This window comes from Onychomys torridus, chromosome 10 (genome assembly GCF_903995425.1).
Source record: "Onychomys torridus chromosome 10, mOncTor1.1, whole genome shotgun sequence".
Lineage (NCBI taxonomy): Eukaryota > Metazoa > Chordata > Mammalia > Rodentia > Cricetidae > Onychomys > Onychomys torridus.
The window spans coordinates 42,976,680-42,998,209 of record NC_050452.1 but is presented as its reverse complement, the minus strand read 5'-3'; the positions used below and the strand labels follow the sequence as shown (position 1 = coordinate 42,998,209).

At 43.7% G+C, this 21,530-nt stretch overlaps 1 protein-coding gene across 13 annotated transcripts in view; it reads left to right on the top strand.

Annotated features, from left to right (window-relative positions):
- The window catches only part of Limch1 (LIM and calponin homology domains 1), a 316,282-nt gene that overhangs the window by 226,862 nt on the left and 67,890 nt on the right, over window positions 1-21,530 (top strand). For 10 of the 13 annotated variants that reach the window (XM_036200115.1, XM_036200124.1, XM_036200125.1 and 7 more), the window contains 4 exons: window positions 77-107; window positions 1,608-1,718; window positions 9,523-9,718; window positions 14,834-15,086. In XM_036200115.1, the coding sequence (XP_036056008.1) occupies window positions 77-107; window positions 1,608-1,718; window positions 9,523-9,718; window positions 14,834-15,086 (591 nt within the window). Of the gene's footprint in view, window positions 1-76; window positions 108-1,607; window positions 1,719-9,002; window positions 9,182-9,522; window positions 9,719-14,833; window positions 15,087-21,530 lie in introns of those variants that run through there. The other 3 variants (XM_036200127.1, XM_036200121.1, XM_036200120.1) reach the window with 1 other exon arrangement.

Here is a 21,530-nt window from a genome sequence, read left to right as displayed (position 1 = left end):
TTTAAGGTGTTTAAGGAAAGACCACACTGAAGAAACTGCTATTCTAATAATGTTTTGTTTTACTTTCCTGACCTAGGAACCTTGATTATAGCCGAAAGCTAAAAAACGTAAGTGTTTTGACATCTCTCTCTAAGTTTGTATACTTTTGACTTTTAATGGTCCAAGGTTGATATTTAGCTAAATGCAGTGCCTCTGATAGGCCTCATTAGAAAGATTCTTTCTTAGGAAAATGTATATGCATCTCTTATGGAATAGTTAATAACTGTGCGCAAGCTAAAAGTAGATTTGGAGGTTTTGCTCTAATCAGAGTTCAGTCTAGAAACAAATGAATAAAAGCTTGTGTTCTACGGCGGTTCATTTTCTTAACACACTCAGTGAACGCTTTCAACATTAGCATTAGCCATTTCCATTCGTGGCCCAGATGGGATCGCAGTCAGCACACATTAGTTATATTACGGTTCTAGTTAATGTCCTTACATTCGGTATTGTCTGTTCTCTGGGAATTTATTTGTAAGAACTCAGTTAATAAAAGTCCTTCTGGAAGTTTTGAAGGATTCATGATGTAAGAGTTTCCCACAGCGGAAGGAAACTGAACCGCATCATAATACACATGCATATAGCTATACTTCGGGCCCATGGCCCCCTGGACCCATATGTCTATGTCCTGTTATCCAGAGCATTTTCTGGCCCACCATGGGGAAGGTAGTGCAATAAGTCCTTTCCAGCATAGACGAAGCAAAAAAGACATAATGTGAACATAAAGTCTAGGCTTTTACATGGGCTTCTCATCCCTGTGATTCAGCTAAGGAGCATATCATTAGCCAACCCCTGATTTTTTTTTTCTCCAACTTAAAGAAGATGTTTGTTTTTGTGGAAATTCTTTGGAGAGACAGCACAACATGAATGCAGGACAGTAACCTCAGACCATTGGATATCCGTGAATAGTCCTCAGCATCCAAGTTTGTTTAACTGATAGTAACTGTGTTAAGGCTAAAATCTTCCCATCTTAGATTAATGGGGATGTGGCCACACTCTGATGGGAGAGGCCGGTAGGTCCCACTCTCTGGGCATCGCTGACTCTGATGTCACTTAGATGGACTATGTTGATCCTGTGCCGTGGAGCACTCAGTAACCTTTATCACTCCTTTGGGAGTTTTGCCATCCACCCCAGTAGGTTCTCCATGCGCACAAGTGGAAATTAGGGGCTCTGAAAGAACCCATCTCAAATGGAGCTGACAGTCTCCTGCATCGCTTGTCTGGGTAAAGACTCCAAAGGGTTTGTGGAACAATGCTGTCTGATGAGAGGGTCATTTTGGAGGATTTATTTCCCCTTCCTGCTCACTCAGAGATCACTTTCTCACAACCTCCTTTTCCCTAGAGCTGGAGACTTGCTTGACTGAATCGTGTGTCTGGGTCAACCGAGACAGCATTGGGTTCCCATTACCGCGATCTCACATTGATGGGTGCCGCATGACTGGTTTTCACAAGTCAGTGGTGCTGAGTTGTTCCTTCCTACTTAGCTGTCCTGGAGGGTTCCTGAGCCCCATGCTGAAGTATCATTCCTCAGGACAAAACCTCCCACCCTTACACATTGTTCTGTTCCATAGGTGCTGGTGACCATTTATTGGCTGGGGAAAGCGGCAAACAGCTGTGCATCCTACAGTGGGACCACCCTGAACCTGAAGGAGTTTGAAGGACTGTTGGCTCAGATGCGAAAGGTGACTTGGTTTTTCTTCCTCATCCCAGGAGGGCTGGACAAAGCAGGAAGCAACACGTTTATAAGATGATTACAGCGCTGGCGCTAGAGTGCTCAGCGGGGGAGAGCATTTGATACTCCTCCAGAGGACCTGGGTTCAGTTCCCAGCAGCCACGTGGAAGCCCACAACCTTGAGTAACTCCAGTTCCAGGGGATATGATGCCCTCTTCGGACGGACCCCTGTGGGCATACATGCAGAGAAAATATTCACACACATAGAATTTAAAAAAAAAATAAAAACTTTACTAAAATGAAGATAATTATAGTTTCACATGACGGAACTGTACTGACCCAAAGTATACATTCAAGAAAGGGTCCATTTTGTCTTACCCAGAGCATATTTGCCTCCTGAGTCTCAGTTTTATATGTTACATCTTTTTTGATTAGAAAGTCTGAGCCAGCTCCAACTGTAGTTTCAAAAGAGCGAGTTTGGTATGTTGGTGTGTGGCTTGGTACACCATGGAGCTCATGGCTTGTGCATCTGGGGGAAGCGATGCTTGAATTAAACAATGTGGCATTCTGTAAAAACAACCACTGGCTCTGCACTTGCAGCCTAAAGGTCATCGTGTTTGCCTGTCAGGGCCTTGATGTGGGTGAGGTGAGGCCAGCCGTGTCCTTGCCCCAGCCCCCAGCCCCCAGCCCCCGCCCTGGACAGGCTCTGAGAAGTCAGACATTTCCTTCTACTGTGTCTGTCTGATGATCGCTGTATCTGAGTGATCTGAAAACTCAGAAAATGGTTGATGTGTTTATTTGAGAAAATATTTGATGGCATATCATTAAAAACTTGGTTTGTTTGCTTGTGGGGAAGATTGACAGAAGGTAGGAATTTGTTAAAGAAACAGCAGAATACTTTGTATGTGCCTGCCTTTTAAAGGCTCAGCAATACAGTTAATCCCTACAAAACACTGGTTCAGCCCCAGAAAGCAGGAAGGCTCACTTGCAGTTATCATCCTTGTATTTTGGTCAGGGCTGTCTCAGAGCATACATAATTGAGGGCAGCTCTTCCTTGCTTTTCTACCATACAAAATAAATCCACTAACGAGACTCAAAACTCAAAGATATCCAAAGGGCCTGCAAGTTGGCTAAGTGAGTAAAGATGCTGCCACCACCCCTTATGACCTGAGACCCACATGGGGGAAGAAGAGAACTGATGTACACAAGTGTTCCTCAGACCTTCATGTATATACCCAGATAAAACACACACACACACACACACACACACACACACAGAGAGAGAGAGAGAGAGAGAGAGAGAGAGAGAGAGAGAGAGAGAGACAGAGAGAGAGAGAGACAGAGAGAGACAGAGAGAGAGAGAGAGAGAGAGAGAGAGGAGAGAGAGAGGAGAGAGACACAGAGAGACAGAGACAGGAAATAAAAATTTTTCAGGACATTTAGACCTTCATGATTTTAATTCTGAAGGCAAGAATTTGTTCCAACTTTCTAATAGATCGGTCTTCTTTCCTTAAAGCAATGGTTCTCAATCTGTGGGTCATGACCCTTAGACAGGGTCACATATCAGATAGTTACATTATGATTCATAACAGTGGCAAAATTACAGTTATGAAGTAGCAAAGAAAATAATGTTATGTTGGGGGGTCACCACAACATGAGGCCCTGTATAAAGGGTCCCAGCATTAGGAAGGTTGAGAACCACTGCCTTAAAGCTAATAGTCTCTACATTTGCCCAAAGCCAGTCTGGCTCACATATCTATAATGGCTATAGCAGGGTTGAGCATGTACTCAGTGTAGAGGACTGGCCTGGCATGCAGTAGGCCCTGGGTTTGGTCCCTAGCACTGAAAACCACAACAACAGCATAACCTTTGTATTTATCATGACCTATGAAACAAATACACCCATAGAGTAAGCCCAACCCATTGTCTCTTGCCTTGGCTCACTATTACCCCTCCATCTTCATATAACTATTCAGAGTGCCATCGCTGGTTGGGAGCTGGACGTGTAAATGGCTATTCTATATTCAATTGTACTTGGGTGATACTGGGTGGGTCATCTGTTGAAAGCTGTTGAAATCTCACAGCCCTGCTGATAGATGAGGAAGAACTTAGTCTGCCTTGCTAGCTCCCTTCCTGCTGAGACGATGTCTGCAGCTGCCTGGAAGTGGCCTGAGGTAGGCAGCTGCTTCTGTTTGGAGTGAATGTAGACAACACCACAGGATATGATGCGGGGGTGGGAGGGGTAAGGGGGGGTGGGGGGGTGATGAGGCTAGGCTGAGCATGGCCCCCTGTGGTACTCCCATGCCATAGCGGTGCTTGAGAACAGACGACCTGGAAAATACTGGTCTATCCAAATACTGGCAATATTTTATATTGGATCTATATTCTTCCATGCTCTCACTTATGATTGGATTCAACTGCAAAATGTAAAAAACTCAAAAAAATAACAGCTGAAAGGAATATTTTCTTTTTTCTCATATAAGTGGGATTTGAGTGTGAGCAAGCAGTCCAGAGCTAGTGTGGCAGTTCTACACATGGACGATGCCAGAAAGCCCAGACCCTTGTGTCCCGTAAGCCGTCATCCTCAGCCCATGGCTTCTCTCTGCTGGCTCAAGCTAGCTAGCTGCTCAGACTTTTTCCCTGTCATGTTGCATTCAAGTCAGGAGGAAGGAGGAACAGAGAAAGGGGCTGTCCTTTGAGCATGCTTTTAGAAAATGACACACTGCATCCTGCTGTGGTTTGAACGCCCCCCTATAAACTCACGCTGGACCTTAACTGCAGTGGTGGTAACAGGAATTCTATCTCGGGGCTGTTTGGCCGTGGCGAGTAGTCTCACAAATGGATTGATGCTGTGGTTGCCAGAGTGGGTTTCTTATTCCAGCTGTGTTGTCAAGGCACACTGTCCATTGCACACGTGTTCTCTGGGTAGGGAATGGCTTCTGACATGTTTGGAAGGTCTTTCTCCATGACAGCACCTTAACATTGGATTTAGCAGACTTTGGAACTTTGATATGTAAGTTCTCTTTAAATTACCTAGTCTGTGGCGTTCTGTTCTAGCAGAAGAAAATGGGCAATAACAACTCCCAGCTCACATCTCATTGACTTGAACTTGGCCACAAATTCATACCCATCCACAAGTAAAGACTTGGAAAAGAAAGGCTTTAATTTGGCAGATAGATAGATAGATAGATGTAGATGTAGATGTAGATATAGATATAGATAGATATAGATATTGGTAAAATTATCAAGGCCACTCCACGTAGTTAAAAGGGAGTTTATTTTGTGGGGTAACTTACAAATGAAGGGATAGGTTGCAGGGTCTGGGAAAGATATGGCGCAGTCTGGCGGTGTTCTCTGGAGAACTCTGCTTGCTCTACCTCCAGCGTCTAGGGTCCTGGAACCAAGAGAGGCCTCTCCTGGGTCTTCAGCATCCTCCCTCAGCCCTGCCTTGTGGGCGTGACCATTACCGAAGCCTCAGTGGGTGTTGGAACTTCCAGGCCAAGGCTGGAATGGCTACCTACTACATATATATATTATAAAATATATTTTTTTACTAGATGAGAAGTAGACAGATTTTGTGGGACAACTGAACACTGTGAACAGAGGCTGGCTGAAATAAATTTGAAATTAAATTTGTGTCTTCCTCAAAGGGGACTAACTAGAAAATTTTAATATTAATTTTTCTAGTGGGAAATGTGTGCAAAATCAGTAACTATAGGGTACTTACTCTATACTTAATATGTGGAGAGCTCTTAGCAAGAATCCTGAAATGGAAGGGAGCTTGGAACTCTCAGTGTTGTGAACCATGTAGATTATTTCTCCATGACCTTTGCTCATGATTCCCCATCTCTCCTGGAGTTTATTCTCCTTCCTGTAAGAACTCAATCCACATAAAGGGATGTAGCTAGTAGCATCTCCAGGGAAGATGCTTCTAGTTCCTGGACAGGTAAGGAAGTATTTCCTCTAGGCCCAGAGGTATAATTCCAAGGAATGGCTGTCCTGTTCTACACTAGTCATTGTGACCATGGGTGGCCCACCCCATTCCTGATCCAAGAGGCTAGGGCATCAATATGAGGAAGAGATAGAAGGGGGAAATGTGACTAGCAAACAAATCCTGGAGAGACAAGTGCATGAAATAGCCACTACCATCATACTCATTCTCCCATCTTACCTTTTTCTGTTTATCTGTGGTCTTCCCTATCAGAACACAAGGCTCCTACAAATAAGGCGTCTGTTGATTTATTTTTATGATGCTGTGTCCCTGGGGCTAGAATACGACCTAGAAGGCACTTGGGCAGTATCAGTAGAATGAATCGCTTATGTTGGAGAAGTTAAACCTCAGACATGTTGGAGCAGCACACAGCCACCCTATAAATCACACAGCAAGCTGAAAAATGTTGAGGTGTCCAGAGAAGGCATCTGGAGTGTCTTAGATACTGTCAGTCACCCACGGGCCCTTGCTGGCTCTCATTAACACTCACAGAGGGACTAGAAAGAAGGGAGATTAGTGAAATAAGCCCTGAGTTTGTGGAGGCCAGAGGCGCCTATTCCCGGTATGAACCTTCTTCCACCAGAACAGTGAGCAGTTGGTCCAGTGGGTTGATTTCAGTCTTCCCTGCCTTCCCTTGAGAGCTCTGTGGAAGACAGGGGTCACCGTGCTCCAAGATGAAAGGCACAGACAAATGCAATTAGACCCCATGAAAGACTTAGACATACCTGTCTTTGTTAGTTTATATTTCCACCCTCCCCCAAAGCCTCACTTTATAGCCCTCCCAGCCACACACACCCCCCAAAAAAAGGTGTGGTGGCTTTATTGAAACCAATAAAACTAGAAGTCCAGTGGATGGCCATATTTTTTTTACTTCTGGCTAACAAGTCAGCCTCTTGGTTTACCTGTGGCATTCCTGGGAGGCCAGCATGGCCAGGTTGGCCACAGTGACCTACATTCTGCTTTTCAGACTGTCCTCGCCATTTATTTCCCCACTGGGGACTCAATCTTGGCTTACTATGTAGTCATGAACATGGTAAGCTTTCTATTTTTCTTTCCCATGAGCATCAGGGAGACAGCTTCTGAGGCTCCAGGAACAGACACACTGACCCTCTTTCTTCTTGAATCTTCTCCTGCAGTTGGGGATGTGGGGAAGACCCAGGCTTCATGGAAAGCCTTTCTGATACTATGCTCTTGAAAATTCAGTTTTGTCATGTGGCACCAAGCAGCCTGTAAGCATGTCACTTCCAGCTGGCCCCACCCCATGACTGTCTGTTTTTTGCAAGGCGCTGAGGTATAAGTAGAGAAAGAACAGGTCAGGGTGGAAAGTGTTGCCTTTGACACCAGTGTATAATATTGTATACTTTCTACATTAAAATGTATATGCCTCATTGAAGGAATAGTAGTTAAAGCCATTGCTTATATTTTGTAGAGTCCTTACTCTGCATCATCCCCTGTTCTGAATACTTTCCACATATCACATGTTGAATAGTCCCAGAAACTCTGTTGAATGGGTATCTTTTGCTATGTCCCATTTTATAGATGAAGACCCATGAGGCAACATGAGTTGCCTATCACACAACTAACAAGATTTAAACCCAGCCATTATGGCTTCTGAAGCTAAGCGTTTGGCCATGGCCCTAACTTGCATCTCTTTTGTGACATTCTCCTTCTGTCATTTGGTCATAAACAGCATCAGTTAGGAGACATAAGCCAGACTGGCAAGCATTCACCATGCAAGGATGCAGGCAGCACCCAGTCTTGAGCTATCTTGCCAATCCCTAGAGACGAATAATTTTAGGTTTTATTTTTGGGTATTTATCATTTACTGTGTGGCTTAAGTTAAAGTAACTCTCTGATTCCTATTTTTCTCTTCTATAAAATAAGGGTATTATTAACTACCACATTGGCTGGGTGTGGGAGTAAATGACATGATATGCAGAAAGCATGACCCAGACATATAGTAAGTGTTCAATAAAAGTAAGCTTCATATTTCAGTCATTTGGTTGATGAGTAATTTACAATAATAACTTGTATTCCCAAAGAAGCTAAATTTGACCCTCTATCTAATTCAGGTCTATGTTTCTCAGTGAGTCATGTGTTCTTTTTTCAACTTCTCAGGCCTGGATTTTATTCCAAATTCTGGTTAACTTTTGACCTGCAAGTAATTAACTTTAATTTCCATAAGTGGCATTTCTGAGCCTGTGGGTCTTGACCGCTTTGGGGGTTGAACGACCCTCTCACAAGGGTCAGATATCAGATCCCCTGCATGACAGGTGTTTGCATTACAGTTCATGACAGGAGCAAAATTACAGTTATGAAGGAGCAACAATTTTATGGTTGGGCGTCGCCACAACCTGAGGAGCTGTATTAAAGGGTCAGAGCATTGGGAAAGTGGAGAACCACTGCTCTAGTGTCTTGTTGTTGGACTCACCCAGGCAATTGACAGCCTAGTCTTCAGGGGCATTAATTGGCTGGGGCTGCAGGGTTTCACCCTAGCCCTGCCCCTGTCCTCTTGCCCACTCCTTCCTCCTGATGGGAAACCTGAGTGTGCCTGGTGAATTATAACCATTCCAACCCCATGCCTATCTCCCCAGGGTAGGAATGTGTCAGAAGCGCACCCCTCCATAATTGTTAGAAACAGCCAGCAATCACACTTCCTGCAAAGGCATGGGCTCCCAGGGGCCCCCCCGCAGACAGAAAAGACCAGCGTCTCAAACTGCAAACACGGAGAATGTTGATTTATTTTTTTTCCCTTTCCATTGGGAACGCAGAGGGGACCTCCATGTGCATCCCCGGGGAAATCTATGGGCAACATTCCAGACTTTGTCCGATAGAGCATATTCCTCTGCCAGTGTGACCTACAGTCTTGATTTCTAGCGACAGTCTCGGGGATATTAAGCGGAGGTTTATCTTTGAGTGACGGGAGTTTTTGTTGTTGTTCTGCCTTTTTTTTTTTTCCCCGTCAGCCTGGACTATTGTCCAGTGCAAAGGCACTGGCAGGAACAAGGCTTTTATTATAATGCGAGAGTGAGGATGATTTTGACTGACCTTTCTTCTGCTGGAGTTTCAGTGTTTTAGTATGTGCCGCTTGTGCTGGAAAGAATTTATAATCACAGGCTGTCAAAGGCAGCCATTGTTCTCCTTGCTCTGAACATGTGGGTCAGCCACAAGTGCCTGCAGCTCCCCCAACGCCAAGAGCTGGCGGAGAGAGAGCATGCCTGGATTCTTCTGAGGCATCAGGAAAAGCGTTTTGCATATTTTTCATTGCCTTTTTTTTTTTTTTTTTTTAACTTTTGCCTCAGAAAGACAGCTCGCTTTCAGAGCAGGAATTTCCCTCCAAGGTAGCAGGAGAGGGAAGCATGCTGCTCCAGAATTTTACAGCCCTGAATCTGCCTGCATTTGCCAGATAGCCTAGCCCTGGGCAGCAGCGCTGAACTAGGGTCTCATCCCAGAGACATGCGGTTATGGATTCCGAAAGACAGGTCAAAGGTTTTGTCTTTATTGTCAATGATTATTGCATTCTTGTGAATCCAAACATTGTGCTTCTCTATATTTAACTACTTTTTAAAAAACAAATTATGGGATATGAGTTACTTGGGAGTTTTTGTTTTTTTTTAAGTTGTGCATGATTTTCTAATTGAAAGGATGCAGCTGAGAAAGGCTGAAGAATTGGATAATCACCTGTTGATTAGCCTCCTTAGCTAGCTGCTGTGACTTTTCCACACCCGATTGCCTATGCAAGTATCTTGCGGACCCCTGGAGGCCGGATAACATATGTATGTTGCCGTCATAGCTGACATTCTTCCGTTGTATTTTGGGACAGGAAACGGATGACACTGAGAGCCCTAAGCGCAGCATCCGAGACAGTGGCTATATTGACTGCTGGGACTCTGAACGCAGCGACTCCCTCTCTCCTCCTCGCCACGGCCGAGATGACTCCTTCGACAGCCTGGATTCTTTTGGCTCCCGCTCCCGGCAGACGCCTTCACCAGATGTAGTTCTCAGGGGAAGCAGTGATGGTAGGTTGGATCTTCAAACACCGCATCTTGGAGTTAATCATTAACAGGTGTTTCAGGGCCATGGTTAGAGAGTGGAGGGCTGGGAAAGCAGTCTCCATACCTACCTGGCTGGAGCCTGATAATTCTATGAAACCAGTAAGGGGAAGGGAAAAGTCTTTTGGCTCTTGTTGTTCATGGCTTTCAGAATTTTGCTTGGCTTTGCCCGCGGTTCATTTGAAAACTGCCTCAGTGAGTGTATCTTCGGTTGGGAAATGTGTTACATCATTTTTCCCTGATTCAAGATGCTGTGCAGACCATTAGCTCAGAAAGTGGACTCCAGTTCATATGCTGTGGGTACAAGGAAGGGAAATGTTTAGTGAGTAACACACTATGGACGGGAAAATGAAACAACTCCCCAGCAAACCTGAAACGCGCTTTATATCCTCCAAGCTCAGGGGCCCGGGGCTGTGCCCTCTCCACTAGCCCCTGTTTTATCAGTCAATTTGATGCTTAGCACATCTCACTGGTGGGCTAGCTCAGTGCAAATGGCCATGAATGAACAGTACATAGCTAGACTGCTTGTTGGCCCCAAAGCTGAATTTTATTTAAATTCTGTGGATTTGATTTTACTTGTATGGAATGATCATTATTTTCTCCAGAAAAAAAAAAGTGTGGTCCTGTAGCCTGATGTGAGTTCAGCGGCTGTTACTAAGAGCTGCTTGCTTTACTTCTCTTGCAGCTTGGGGCTTTTAACGAGGGTAGATGGCTTGGTTCTGCATGTGTAAACTTGCAGAACAACAGTATGGCTGGTGGGGGATTTTTGGTGTTTTTGTTTCTGTTTTTGCATATGTTGCTTGGTTGGTAGTAATATTTTGGGATAGTCTTCTACTGTCTGAGATCAAGATTATCCTTTGTGGCTGCAGTGTTGATATTAAATTCTTACTATAGTCTTCTGTTTGTTTAGTGGAGTACTAGAGATTGATGCTAGCTAGGCCTTGTGCAGCCTAAGTGAGTGCTGGACCACTGAGCTGTATCCCAGCCCCTCAGCTATTCGAGTCCCTGTGATACTTGAATATTTCACAGGTCCAGGTTCTAAGTTAGACTAGATGCTTAGCACGCAGTGTCTTACTTAATCTTCAACCTTGTTGGTGTCTGGCCACATCTTAGATTATCCTTGCATGGAGCTGGGAGACACCGCTACTCCTCGTTTTACAGATGTGTCCTCAGAGTTTAAGTCTTTGTCCCAACATTTCTAAATGGTGAGAATCACTGTTGGTCTAGTAGTTTAATTGTGTCAGCCTCAAGAAGCATGGGTCCAAATGGGTACCCTGAATTTACCCAGGCTACTTTTGTCTTTACCCAGTGGAAGTTTAATTCTTAACTCACTGAACAAATGTGTTTGCTCAGAATCTATACTTTTCAGCTGACAGATTAGCCTCAGGGCCACATAGTGTGCGACTCCTAAAGAATTCCATGGTACATTGTGAGCTGCTTGAGAAGTATTTCTGAAATTTTATTTGACATCTTAAGTGCCACCCACAGCACTAGAAGTTAAAATACCGAGTCCATGATCTCATTATGCTTCAGTATAACCCAAGCATGGGTTTCCTTTTACAAAAGCCATTTCCACCAAACTGTTTCGCTCACGTTGTTTGTTTTAACCTCTGAAAAATATGACTCGTTTTTCCACCTCTTTTTCTATAACTAGTACTGTGGATGCTTTAGTCTGTCGCCAGCTTTGAGGGGTTCAGGGTTTAAACTGCATCTTGAAAGGATTGGAGATGGTGGATAGTAACATTATGCTAAAATATCCCAAAGCACAGTTTAATTGCAGCAATTAAAACTGATAAGCTAGAGCCTGTTTATAAATGCTTTCTCCATCAGATGAACAATGGGGAATGCAGCTCTACATTCCCCTCACTGTGCATCTCCATAGGTTCTACCAATCAGTCTGATACCTTCCGGCATGTCTTCCTGTAAACTAATCAAGACCCAGTGAAGCTTTAAAAGAAAAACCACATTTCTTAATCTTCCTTTCCAGTATGTTCCTTTAAAATGATGCTCAACAGTAAGATTGCTAGTTCTAATGAATAGTTCCATGTTTGGAAGATTGGGGTGGGGGGAATGTCTTAACATTTTTTTTTTTGTCCCCAGACTCACAACCAATCTGGGGCAATTTTAACATAAAATTCTTTCCCTTTGTATTGGGTCCATATGGAAGTCTTCAACTGTGTTATTACGGGTGGGTCCCCACTGAGCAATTCAAAAGAGACAAGCCACATTCAGAAGCGCCATGACTCTGATTTGGATACAGTTTCCTGGTAGGCTTGCTTCATTCAGCCAGTATGTCTTGCCAGCCAGGTACCAAGTGCCTCCCTCTGCTTCCACAAGCATCACCTGTGAGGTTGCTCAGGAAACTTCAGTGACAGAAAACACAACCTTGTACTCATGTTGCTTTCAAAATTAGTAATAGTTCATAGATATGACTCATTGCCTTAATTCAGTATGCCAATATTTTTTTTAAAAAGATGTGTTACCAAAAAAAATATAAAGAGTCAGTACAAGTAAAGTGTACAAAGGTACAAAAAAACTGACAAAGTCTTTGTAATTTGGGGGTGTTTGGCAGCAGATGTGTGGAAGGAAGAGGAGGTGGAGGAGGGTGAAGGAAACCAAATGGTTCTACTTGCTGGTAGGGACGTGGAAAAGCAGGGTGAGACTTTGATAAAATGATAATGCACCGTGTGCTCTGTTATGTTTTCCTAACTCTGGCTTCTGGGAGAAGCCAGCCTAGTAAATTTCCAGGTCCACAGGATGAAGTGAAATAACAATCTTTTTCAGGTCTAGCCTTACAATTACCCAGGCATACCATGCCAGCCTTCCTGAGATCCTCTGTGCCATTTCATTGGATCCTCACAACACCCCAGGAGAGCACTAGCGTCTTCTCAGTGAAGGCCATGGGAGCCTAGGGGACCTGGGGTTTAAACTCCCAGTGTTGTGGAGCTCACAGGTGGTGCAACTGAAATGCCATCTTGGCTGTGCATCTTTGAAGGTGTCCACTTCACAGCTAAGACCAGGGACATGGGCAAGTTAACATTTCTTAAAATGTCTGTTGAGACCATCACAAAGAGGAAAGGGTGTGCTTACATGCTAACATATTGAGTCTTTCAGTATATTGTGATAATATTTAGATATTATACAGAAATATGGCCCCTAGACTGTAGATTGAGGGATCCAAGACAACTGTAACCATCACTAAGCTGTCATAGTAAATGCTTTCATTCAGCATTTATTCAGCACACTGGAGTAGTTCCCCTAGCCGGGACACTGTAAACATACGTTTTTCTCAGAGCAGTGTGCTTACAGGACAGAATGTTGGGTGTCTGGAGAGCAGAATCCAGTCTCCCTGAGCCCACACTAATCAGCCATGGGGAGGGGAGGACCTCTCTGAGCCTGTTTCTGTCCTTATAAAGAGAGGCCACTATCAAGTGGAGAAACAAAATCCATGTGCTTGGCAAGGCAAGGCAGTGTGCGTATTTGTTTACAGGCAACATTTTATTTTGGCACTGACAGATACACTTGTTAAACCTTGTGGTGGGAAAGGGGCTAAGTAATGAATCAAACACTAACAAGCCAGGAAGTGGCCAAAATTTCAGAAGAGAGACTGTAAGTAAGTGCCATGAATAATTCATAGTCTGAATATTTCACATACAATGAACAACTTGTTCACAGCCAGTGCTTTTTAACTTTTACGGTCTCTTAAACATCATTTTATTGTCTGATCTTTGGGGCAAATCCTTTCATTCCAGTCTCACAGAAGAGGACAGTTAAGTGTGTTAGAGAAAAACTTAGGAAGCCACAGCTCCTGAGTGATGGACCCAAACTGTTAGGACACAAAGAGAAGGCGGCATGTATGAAACGCTAGGTACCGGATACTGGGCCAATAGTAGTGGGTGGATTCAACCTTTCCAGTAGTCTCATAAAGCAGATGGCATTGTTACTCTCACTTTACAGATTAGTAGTCGGGTTAACAAGACTAATGAATAACAGAGCTGGAGATGGAGTGGCTCTAACCTTACATACTACCCCCTCTGCCTTGTTCCAGCTCTTGGCTCTCTTCCTAAGCATACAGGTCTTTGTTATCCACAGAGTCAGAATGATGTCATGCTCTCATTCATTGATTAAGAGTTTTCAACCAGCTACTCATATGATTGTGTTTGTCTTCATTCTAATAGGCCTTAGAAATGTAACAACATGAGACTTGGGCTTTTCAAAAAGTATATATTACAGTTACTGGGGCTGTACTCTAGGAGCAAGGCTGGTGTTGGCAGAGCTGGATTCCTTTGCATTCAAAACAAAACACTTTTTCAGCCAAACTAATTCATGTCTCCATCTGAGTGTGAGATGCCCATTGGCTACAATGGCATGCCTTAGAAGCTGTATACTAGACGGCTCTGGTTTTTAAAACAAAGGGAGAAAGAACTATGTATGGGGAGAGAAGGCATGATCATGCGTTGGTAGCCACAGTAGGAAGAAGATTCTCCCAGGCTCAGGGAACTGGAAAACGTGTGCAGAAGAAGGCGTAACCTCTTAGAAGGCAAACCCTCAGTGAAGTCCAACTGGTCACTTTTCTAAGCTCTGCCATCCTTATCTGGCTTTGCTACTAGATAATTTACATCTCCAAGTTCTGAAGCAGGGTAAAAGATAGATAAAGACAAATCATTTCTAATACATACTTGTCACAATGTCTAGCACATTAGGCTCTGGCTAGACATCAGTAAAAAACCCCATTGGAGAACTGATGAGATTTTTCTTTTGAGAGTGGCCAAAGCACAAAGCTTGGCAAGCAAACAAGTCCACACAACTGTGTCGTTTACTGTAATTCCAGACACACTTAAGCTTATCTCTATCAAAAAAAAAGAGAGAGCAACAAAAACTACCACCACCATTAAAAAACATGTGTGTAGTTTTTTGTTTTTTCTTCACTGAAATTGAGGCCTCTTTCCAGAGTTACTAGCTCAAGGTATGAATTCCAGAACACACAAGAGTTACCCTTGATTGTATTAGAGGTGCCACTGCGCCACTGCGTGTCTCTGCTAGCCCAACACACTTTCTCAGCCTTTATCCTTTCTTTGCCAGGAAGAGGAAGCGACTCTGAACCCGACTTGCCGCACCGGAAATTGCCGGATGTAAAGAAAGATGATATGTCTGCACGACGGACTTCCCATGGCGAGCCGAAGTCTGCAGTGCCTTTTAACCAGTACCTCCCCAACAAAAGCAACCAGACCGCCTATGTCCCGGCGCCTCTGAGGAAGAAGAAGGTGGAGCGGGAGGAGTACAGGAAGAGCTGGAGCACAGCTACCTCCCCCCTGGGCGGGGAAAGGCCCTTCAGGTAGGAATGAGGTTTCAGTACTTCAGTGCACCATTTTGGAGGAAAGTAAGTGGCCAGTGCATCCCAGAGAGCTTGTCATAGAATACCAATTTCTTGCACCATGCCTGGCATGCAGTAAGTACCCAAGAAATACTTCTGCTGAGGAGCGGATGCTCTGTTGACAGAACGTGGAAAACACATATGTCATGTGTGTCCTATTGTGGAGGCTGCCCAATTTCTGAGCCTGTTACAGTGGAGGTACAAAGACTGTACACAAAAGATGCACTTGTGTAGAGTAAGCAAAGACGAGAGAGTATCACCGACAGGGGCTTGAAGATCAAGTGTAGACAAGGGTCAGAATAAATAGAAGACATGTTTTACATTTGTTTTAGAGAAGGAAACTCTTTCCTTAATCTCTGTATTAAGGTACATATTTATTCTGCAAGTATTTGTTAAGTGCTGAGTATCGATTGTGTGCTGGGTGCAGTCTTTTAGGATTTGGGGACCCAATAGTCAAACAGTCAGAAACAGTCCCTGTCTTTAGTAACCTTATAAGGACTTTAATATCTCATTTTTATCATCTATGATTTTTCCACTGAGGAAATGTTTAGTTAAAAATTTTGCTTATTGATCAAAACATGAATTTACCTTTCCAGCAGAAAAATTTTTTTGCTTTTAGTATCAAGTTTACAAGAGTCCTTGCTCACTGTGAGGAGAAATGCATTGTATTAATTAGCTACGCTAAGTTGGCCTCACATTAGCAGGATCACATTCTGGGCTGTGATTGTTAATTTTTTTTTTAGTTAAAAGTGATATCAGAATGTCTTGGAAGCGATGTCCAGTCTGTTCCCTGACCTGTCTATTAGCTTAGTAAACCATGTTGTCCAACTCACTAGTTATCCTGAAACAATAGAGGAGGAGGGAAGTGAAGCAGGGTCTCCTGGTGAAGATGACCCCAGCAGCCAGACGGGCCTGGATGGGTGGCCTCACGGTGGGTTAGAACCTCCTCCCAGCCATGGTGAGGAGCAGTCTCCTGAGGATGTTGCTGTGGTACCGATTACCGTTCCTGAAGACAGAGATGCTGTGGAAAGCCAAAAGCGCAGAAAGCTGGAGCAAGCTGGGATCAAGGTCATGCCTGCGGCACAGCGCTTTGCCAGGTTAGCTCTGCCAGCTGAGGGCTGGCCTGGCTGGCCTTCTGCATGCCCGCAGGTTTGGACTCCGTCTAGCAAGTTGGACTTCTCATCTTGTTTCCCTAGTTGCTACATGTCCATTGCATTACTCTTTCCTGCTCTGGACAAATAGAAATAGATATTCTGCCTTGGGGCATGTCTCTGCTAAGTCCTTGGCTAGTTAAAAGTAGAGATAAAGTGTGAGCTCCTCTGTGCTTCATTAGACACCATCCCTGTGGTCAGTTATTATGGGCTGCAGGGTTTGCCTAGCAATAACATTTTTATTTTCCTATTGCCTGTGTCTTGTTAACTTTCATACTACACCTAAATGGCTCATTACCTCATGTGACCAACCCATCATTAGACTATGTTCAGTGTCTTGAAATAGGGGCAGTCTATTCACGGAGAATAACTGACTTGCAAAAATATGCATTCTTTTAAGGAGTAGTAAGGACTGGATGCGTCGATGTATTGTCTAAAGCATGGTGATTCAGAAGCTAAGAACAGAACAGTGATGTCATTGCAGCTAAAGGCATTAGTGGACAGTGCTAATGGCTTTGCAGGATAGATGGGATGAAGTGTTTTAATAATCAAAGCCATGGAATTCTACAGGGGTGGGGTGGGGTCAAAAAGCTTGGGTTTTTTTTGTTGTTGTTGTTGTTTTTTATAAGAACCACAGTGATCCTCATAAATAATCTTGTAATCAATGCTTATGTAACAAATGGATGCTCTGAGAAATTTGACACTTGAAATTTCTTTTCATTTTAAAAAAGTCACTTATACACTCACTTTTTTCAAAAGGAGAAACAAAGGATGGGTGATTATATTACTTTTCTTAGTGCTGTGAAAAAAAGTGCCTGTCCTAAGCCACTTCAGGGAAGAGGGATTTATTTTTGTCCATGGTCTCAGGGGATATATTAGTCCATTGTGTCAGGGAAAGTGTGGAGGTAGAAGCAGCATGGTCATATTGATGGGAGCGTGAGGCAGCTGGATTTATTGCAGCAGGCAGTAGAGAATGGGATCAATAAGGTCAGGCTACAACCCCTCCCCCACCCACCCCCAAAGGCTTGTTCCCAGTGACGCACCTCTGCCAGTCAGATCCCGTGTCCCATCTCCCAAAACAGTGTCACCGTCTAGAAATCAGGTCAACAAACACATAAGCTGGTGGGGGTTCTGGTGACAGTTCACCTTCAAAACATAGCAAAGATGGTAAGTGACCTATAGAGCTGGCTGGAGCTGGCCTGGCTGCCCGAGTCACCCACACATGTATTTCTCTGTATGCTCCCTGTGTGGTTATTTCTATGGTCTGGTTCTCGTTTGAAATATTCAGTGTTGGCTTTTATAGATTTAATTGTAAGATAGCTTTGTGTTGATTTTTTTTAAACACCCAAAAAGAATATATCCTTCCCTGTTTGTAGTATCCCTCAGTTAATCTTCCTACCTTAAACATGTATACATTTCTAGAAATTTTGATGTAAACTTTGTTATAAGCGGGTCTCTGGAATAATGAAGAGTAATGTCACACTGTATCTTCTGAATATTCAAATATTCTTTGGCTGTGTTGGAAATAAACTTTCCCTGTCTCTCCTAAACATCTGCCTATCCCAGAGACCAAGCTAAAAACTGAATACCATCCCCTCACCCTGCACCATTTTTCAAACTTGCCCGACTCCCCTCTTTAATCTTAGAACACGATCAGAGTATTACTAAGTTATACAGATAAGGGCACAAACCTGCAAAATCAAGTTTCTACATCTCGGATGCATATACCTTATTTTTACCATGTCTGTGAAGTCTTTTAGCTAAAATTCATCAAGCAAACCATTGTCTATGGAGTCTTTGAAAGAGCAGTAGAGGGTGAGCAAGGAAAGGCAGGGTGCTTCCTGGGCACACACAGGAATAAGATGACAGAGAGCACAGTTGTATACTTGGGAGTCCCATGAGTGACCTGCGCCACTCGGTGGAAAGCCTATTTTATAATAAAACATTGAGTTCTTTGATAACGATTCTCATTCAGCATACAAACATAGAGTTGTGGTTTGAAATGTGATTCTGGTGGGAGATCCTGTATTTAGGTGGTCATTTATGCTTCCACGCTTGTTTGGGGATACATGGTTTTCTTCTTACCTGTGTCATCCGAGTTAACTCTGAAGCAGAAGTCTGCAGCTTGTAACGTCACCCCACCTCAGACCTCACACACAGCATTTACAATGGTGTCGGGGCAGCTATGAATATTCCTGGAGAATGTCCCCTAGAGAAGCACTGTTCATCCGCTTCAGTCCCCAAGAGTTCATTTGGTAGATAGTCCTCCAGCTGCTAGCTCACTCCTAAAGCCACATACACCATGCCACCAGCCCAGCATGCCTACGTTTTTGTCACTTAACCTTATACAAGGCACAGTAGAGTTGGAAGTCATTCTCAGTTTATCCATGCACTTGGAATCCTGCTTTTAATGTGGCAAAAAGTTGCTTGACTAGAATGAACTGCAAATCATGACCGGAGTGGGGGGGTGGTGAGGAGTCTCAGTGTGGGGAAACATAAGACTATAAATCATTGAGCTCTGCCAATGTCTCTCAGAGCATTTGACCTCAAGTCTCTTGTTTTGACATCCAGATGGATTCTGGCCATCACATTTTTGGACCCAGCAAGAAGCTAAAGATAATTCTTGAGGGCTGTTGCTCAGTTGGGAAAGACTGTTTGTCAGGCATATGCTGTACAAGAAAGCAACATACACAGGAGGGTGGGGGACACCTTTATAGCCACGCCTCTTTTCTATTTCCTTCCCACGGATCCTCGCATACATCTTTGCATTGCTTTTAAGCCAATATATACACAGAGCAAAGGTGCATGTCATTCCATTTCCCCATGAGGTTGGAAGCCAATAGGACCCATCCTGCTTGTGAGAAAGTGAATCAGGAGGTACCCGAGCATCAAGGAACAGAAAATAAGACTTCTCAATAGACATGTGGCAGTTAATATTTATTAGAATTTCCATCAAAGTTTAAAAAAATAGCACATAAACTGCTTTTTCTTCTGTTTTATTTTATGATCATGTTAACTTAATTACTCCTCTCCCTAAGATTCTGCCAAAGAAGCCAGATTAGTTTTTAAGAGGGTAAAATAAGAACCAAGATTCACTTCCCCTAAATTAAAATACCATCGAGATTTGAGTTCTCTTATTTGGTGTTTCCCATTGGAGAAGTATATTTTTTTTTAACTGAATTATAGGTTTCACGTGACCGTACTTCTCTTGTAATTATTTGCACGTGTTTCATCACTCAGTATTTTCCACTAGTCTGTGAATCTTCTCAACCACATGGTAATTAATGACAGAGGGAGACAGCCCTCCAAGGGACAATAGACATTTTAGAACTCTTCGGAGGAAGAACAGATGTAGCCCAGTGCCAGACACATACTCTTCCATGTCCCGCTGGACCAGATGCTGGCTTCCTGCTGATTTCTGCACAGATCCCCCAGTCTAGGGACCAGACAGACACAGGCATGACCTTTGTGACTCTGGATATGTCTGCTGTGCCTGGAGACAGGGTAACAGGGAGGTTTCTGCTGTTGCCCATGACATTCCCAAGAGAACGAACAGGCCTTTCTGGAGAGCCCAGTTTCTTTGAATAGAACAGACTCCCTGCCAAGCCAAGCTGTCTGCTCATTGCCAAGTAAAAGGGGTGAAAGAGAATGTGAGCTCTTCCTTGGTTTATTTGTGTTTTGTGTATGTGTGTGTTACATGTGCACGTTTGTCCTCTTGAGCATGCAAAGGCCAGAGGAGGACATCGTGTATGTTGCTCTGTCAGTCTCTATCTTAGCCCTTGGAGCAGGGTCTCTGATTGAATCTGGAGCTGGGCTGGTGGCCAGAAGGTCCCAGTGATGCCACTGTCTTTGCCCCTTCCCCCAGCCTGAGATCATGAGTACAGTCACTCCCCTTTAAGTGGGTACTGTGAATTTGAAGTCGGGTCCTCATGCTTGTACAGCAAGGGCTCACCTACAGAGCTATCTTCCTAGCCTCCTTTGCCCATTCCTTAGTTTTAATCACTATCTCATATGCTTTGAAATATATACACCTTGGAAATTTTGAGACAAGCATTTTCTCTGCCCTACCCTATGCATTGGGTCCATAATCTCTCTATCATGATAGCATTCCTTTGTTTTGTTTTGATTTTAGATGAGACTGGCAGAGTTGCCAGATCATAAGCTGGGCTCTGCATTTTTCTGTAGTTGAACCAGGTCTTGAACTTGTAATCTTCCTGACTCAGCCTCCCAAGTAGCCATGATTGCAGACCTGTGCCCTTGGGGCCCACTAGACTTCTGCATTGCAAATACATATGGACCATATTACTTCTAGTGAGCACTGTCCACCCAACAATTGCCAAACCTATCAGTAAATGTAAGTCTGAGCAGTCTGACTGATGCTTATGGTTAGTTAAAGTTACTTAACTAAGTTCGCAAAACTTGAACTAGAGACTTTAATATTCTCTGCAAAGTGGATATCATAATTCCTGGTTTGTAGGGTTATCTTGGTCCTCAGTCTATGCACCAGCTTCTCAGACTGGTAGTTATTGAAAATTAAAACTATATCAGAGTTTAACAATAGGCTGCCTTGAAGGACTAAATAATACAGAATAGACGTCATTGAAATATTTTTGGTTCATAGATACTTGTGACCATTCTTCTACATATCTGCCTTCAATGCATTTTTATTTCGTGGTCAGTAGTGCCAGCCAATAATTTACATCATTTTTCATTTCTCTGAGACAGCCACAAAGCTTTGAATTTACAGAATTCATACAATGAACAAGAATTGCTCATAGTAACAGTTTTCCAGTTGGAGCAGAGATATTCCAGAGCTGAGAGTATCTCAAAGTGGCCACTGACAGAAACTTATTCAGGCTCTTCTTCGAAGCGCACATATCTAAATTGAGATCACTTGAAACAAGCCCTGCCACACCGGGCAGTCAGCCTAGAAAGAAAAACTAGGGGAATTTGCAGCCCAGCTGGGCCTGCAAGATGCATAAGGTACCAGATTCGCACGGCTCGGATCGGCATTGTAAATTGGCCGGGCCGTGTGCATACATGCATACTCTTTATTTTAACACATTCTTCCAGGGAGGAAGACCAGGCCTCGCAGTCAAAAAGTCGAAAGAATTTTAGTCTTAGACTTGATTCATCCTGATGATCTGCCCCCACACAGGGGTGCAGGACTGTGTGAGGTGCTTGCCATGGAGAGGGCGCTGTAAATAATAAACGTTGAGCGAGGTTAGGAGGTGTGACTAGTTAGCATTCTGCT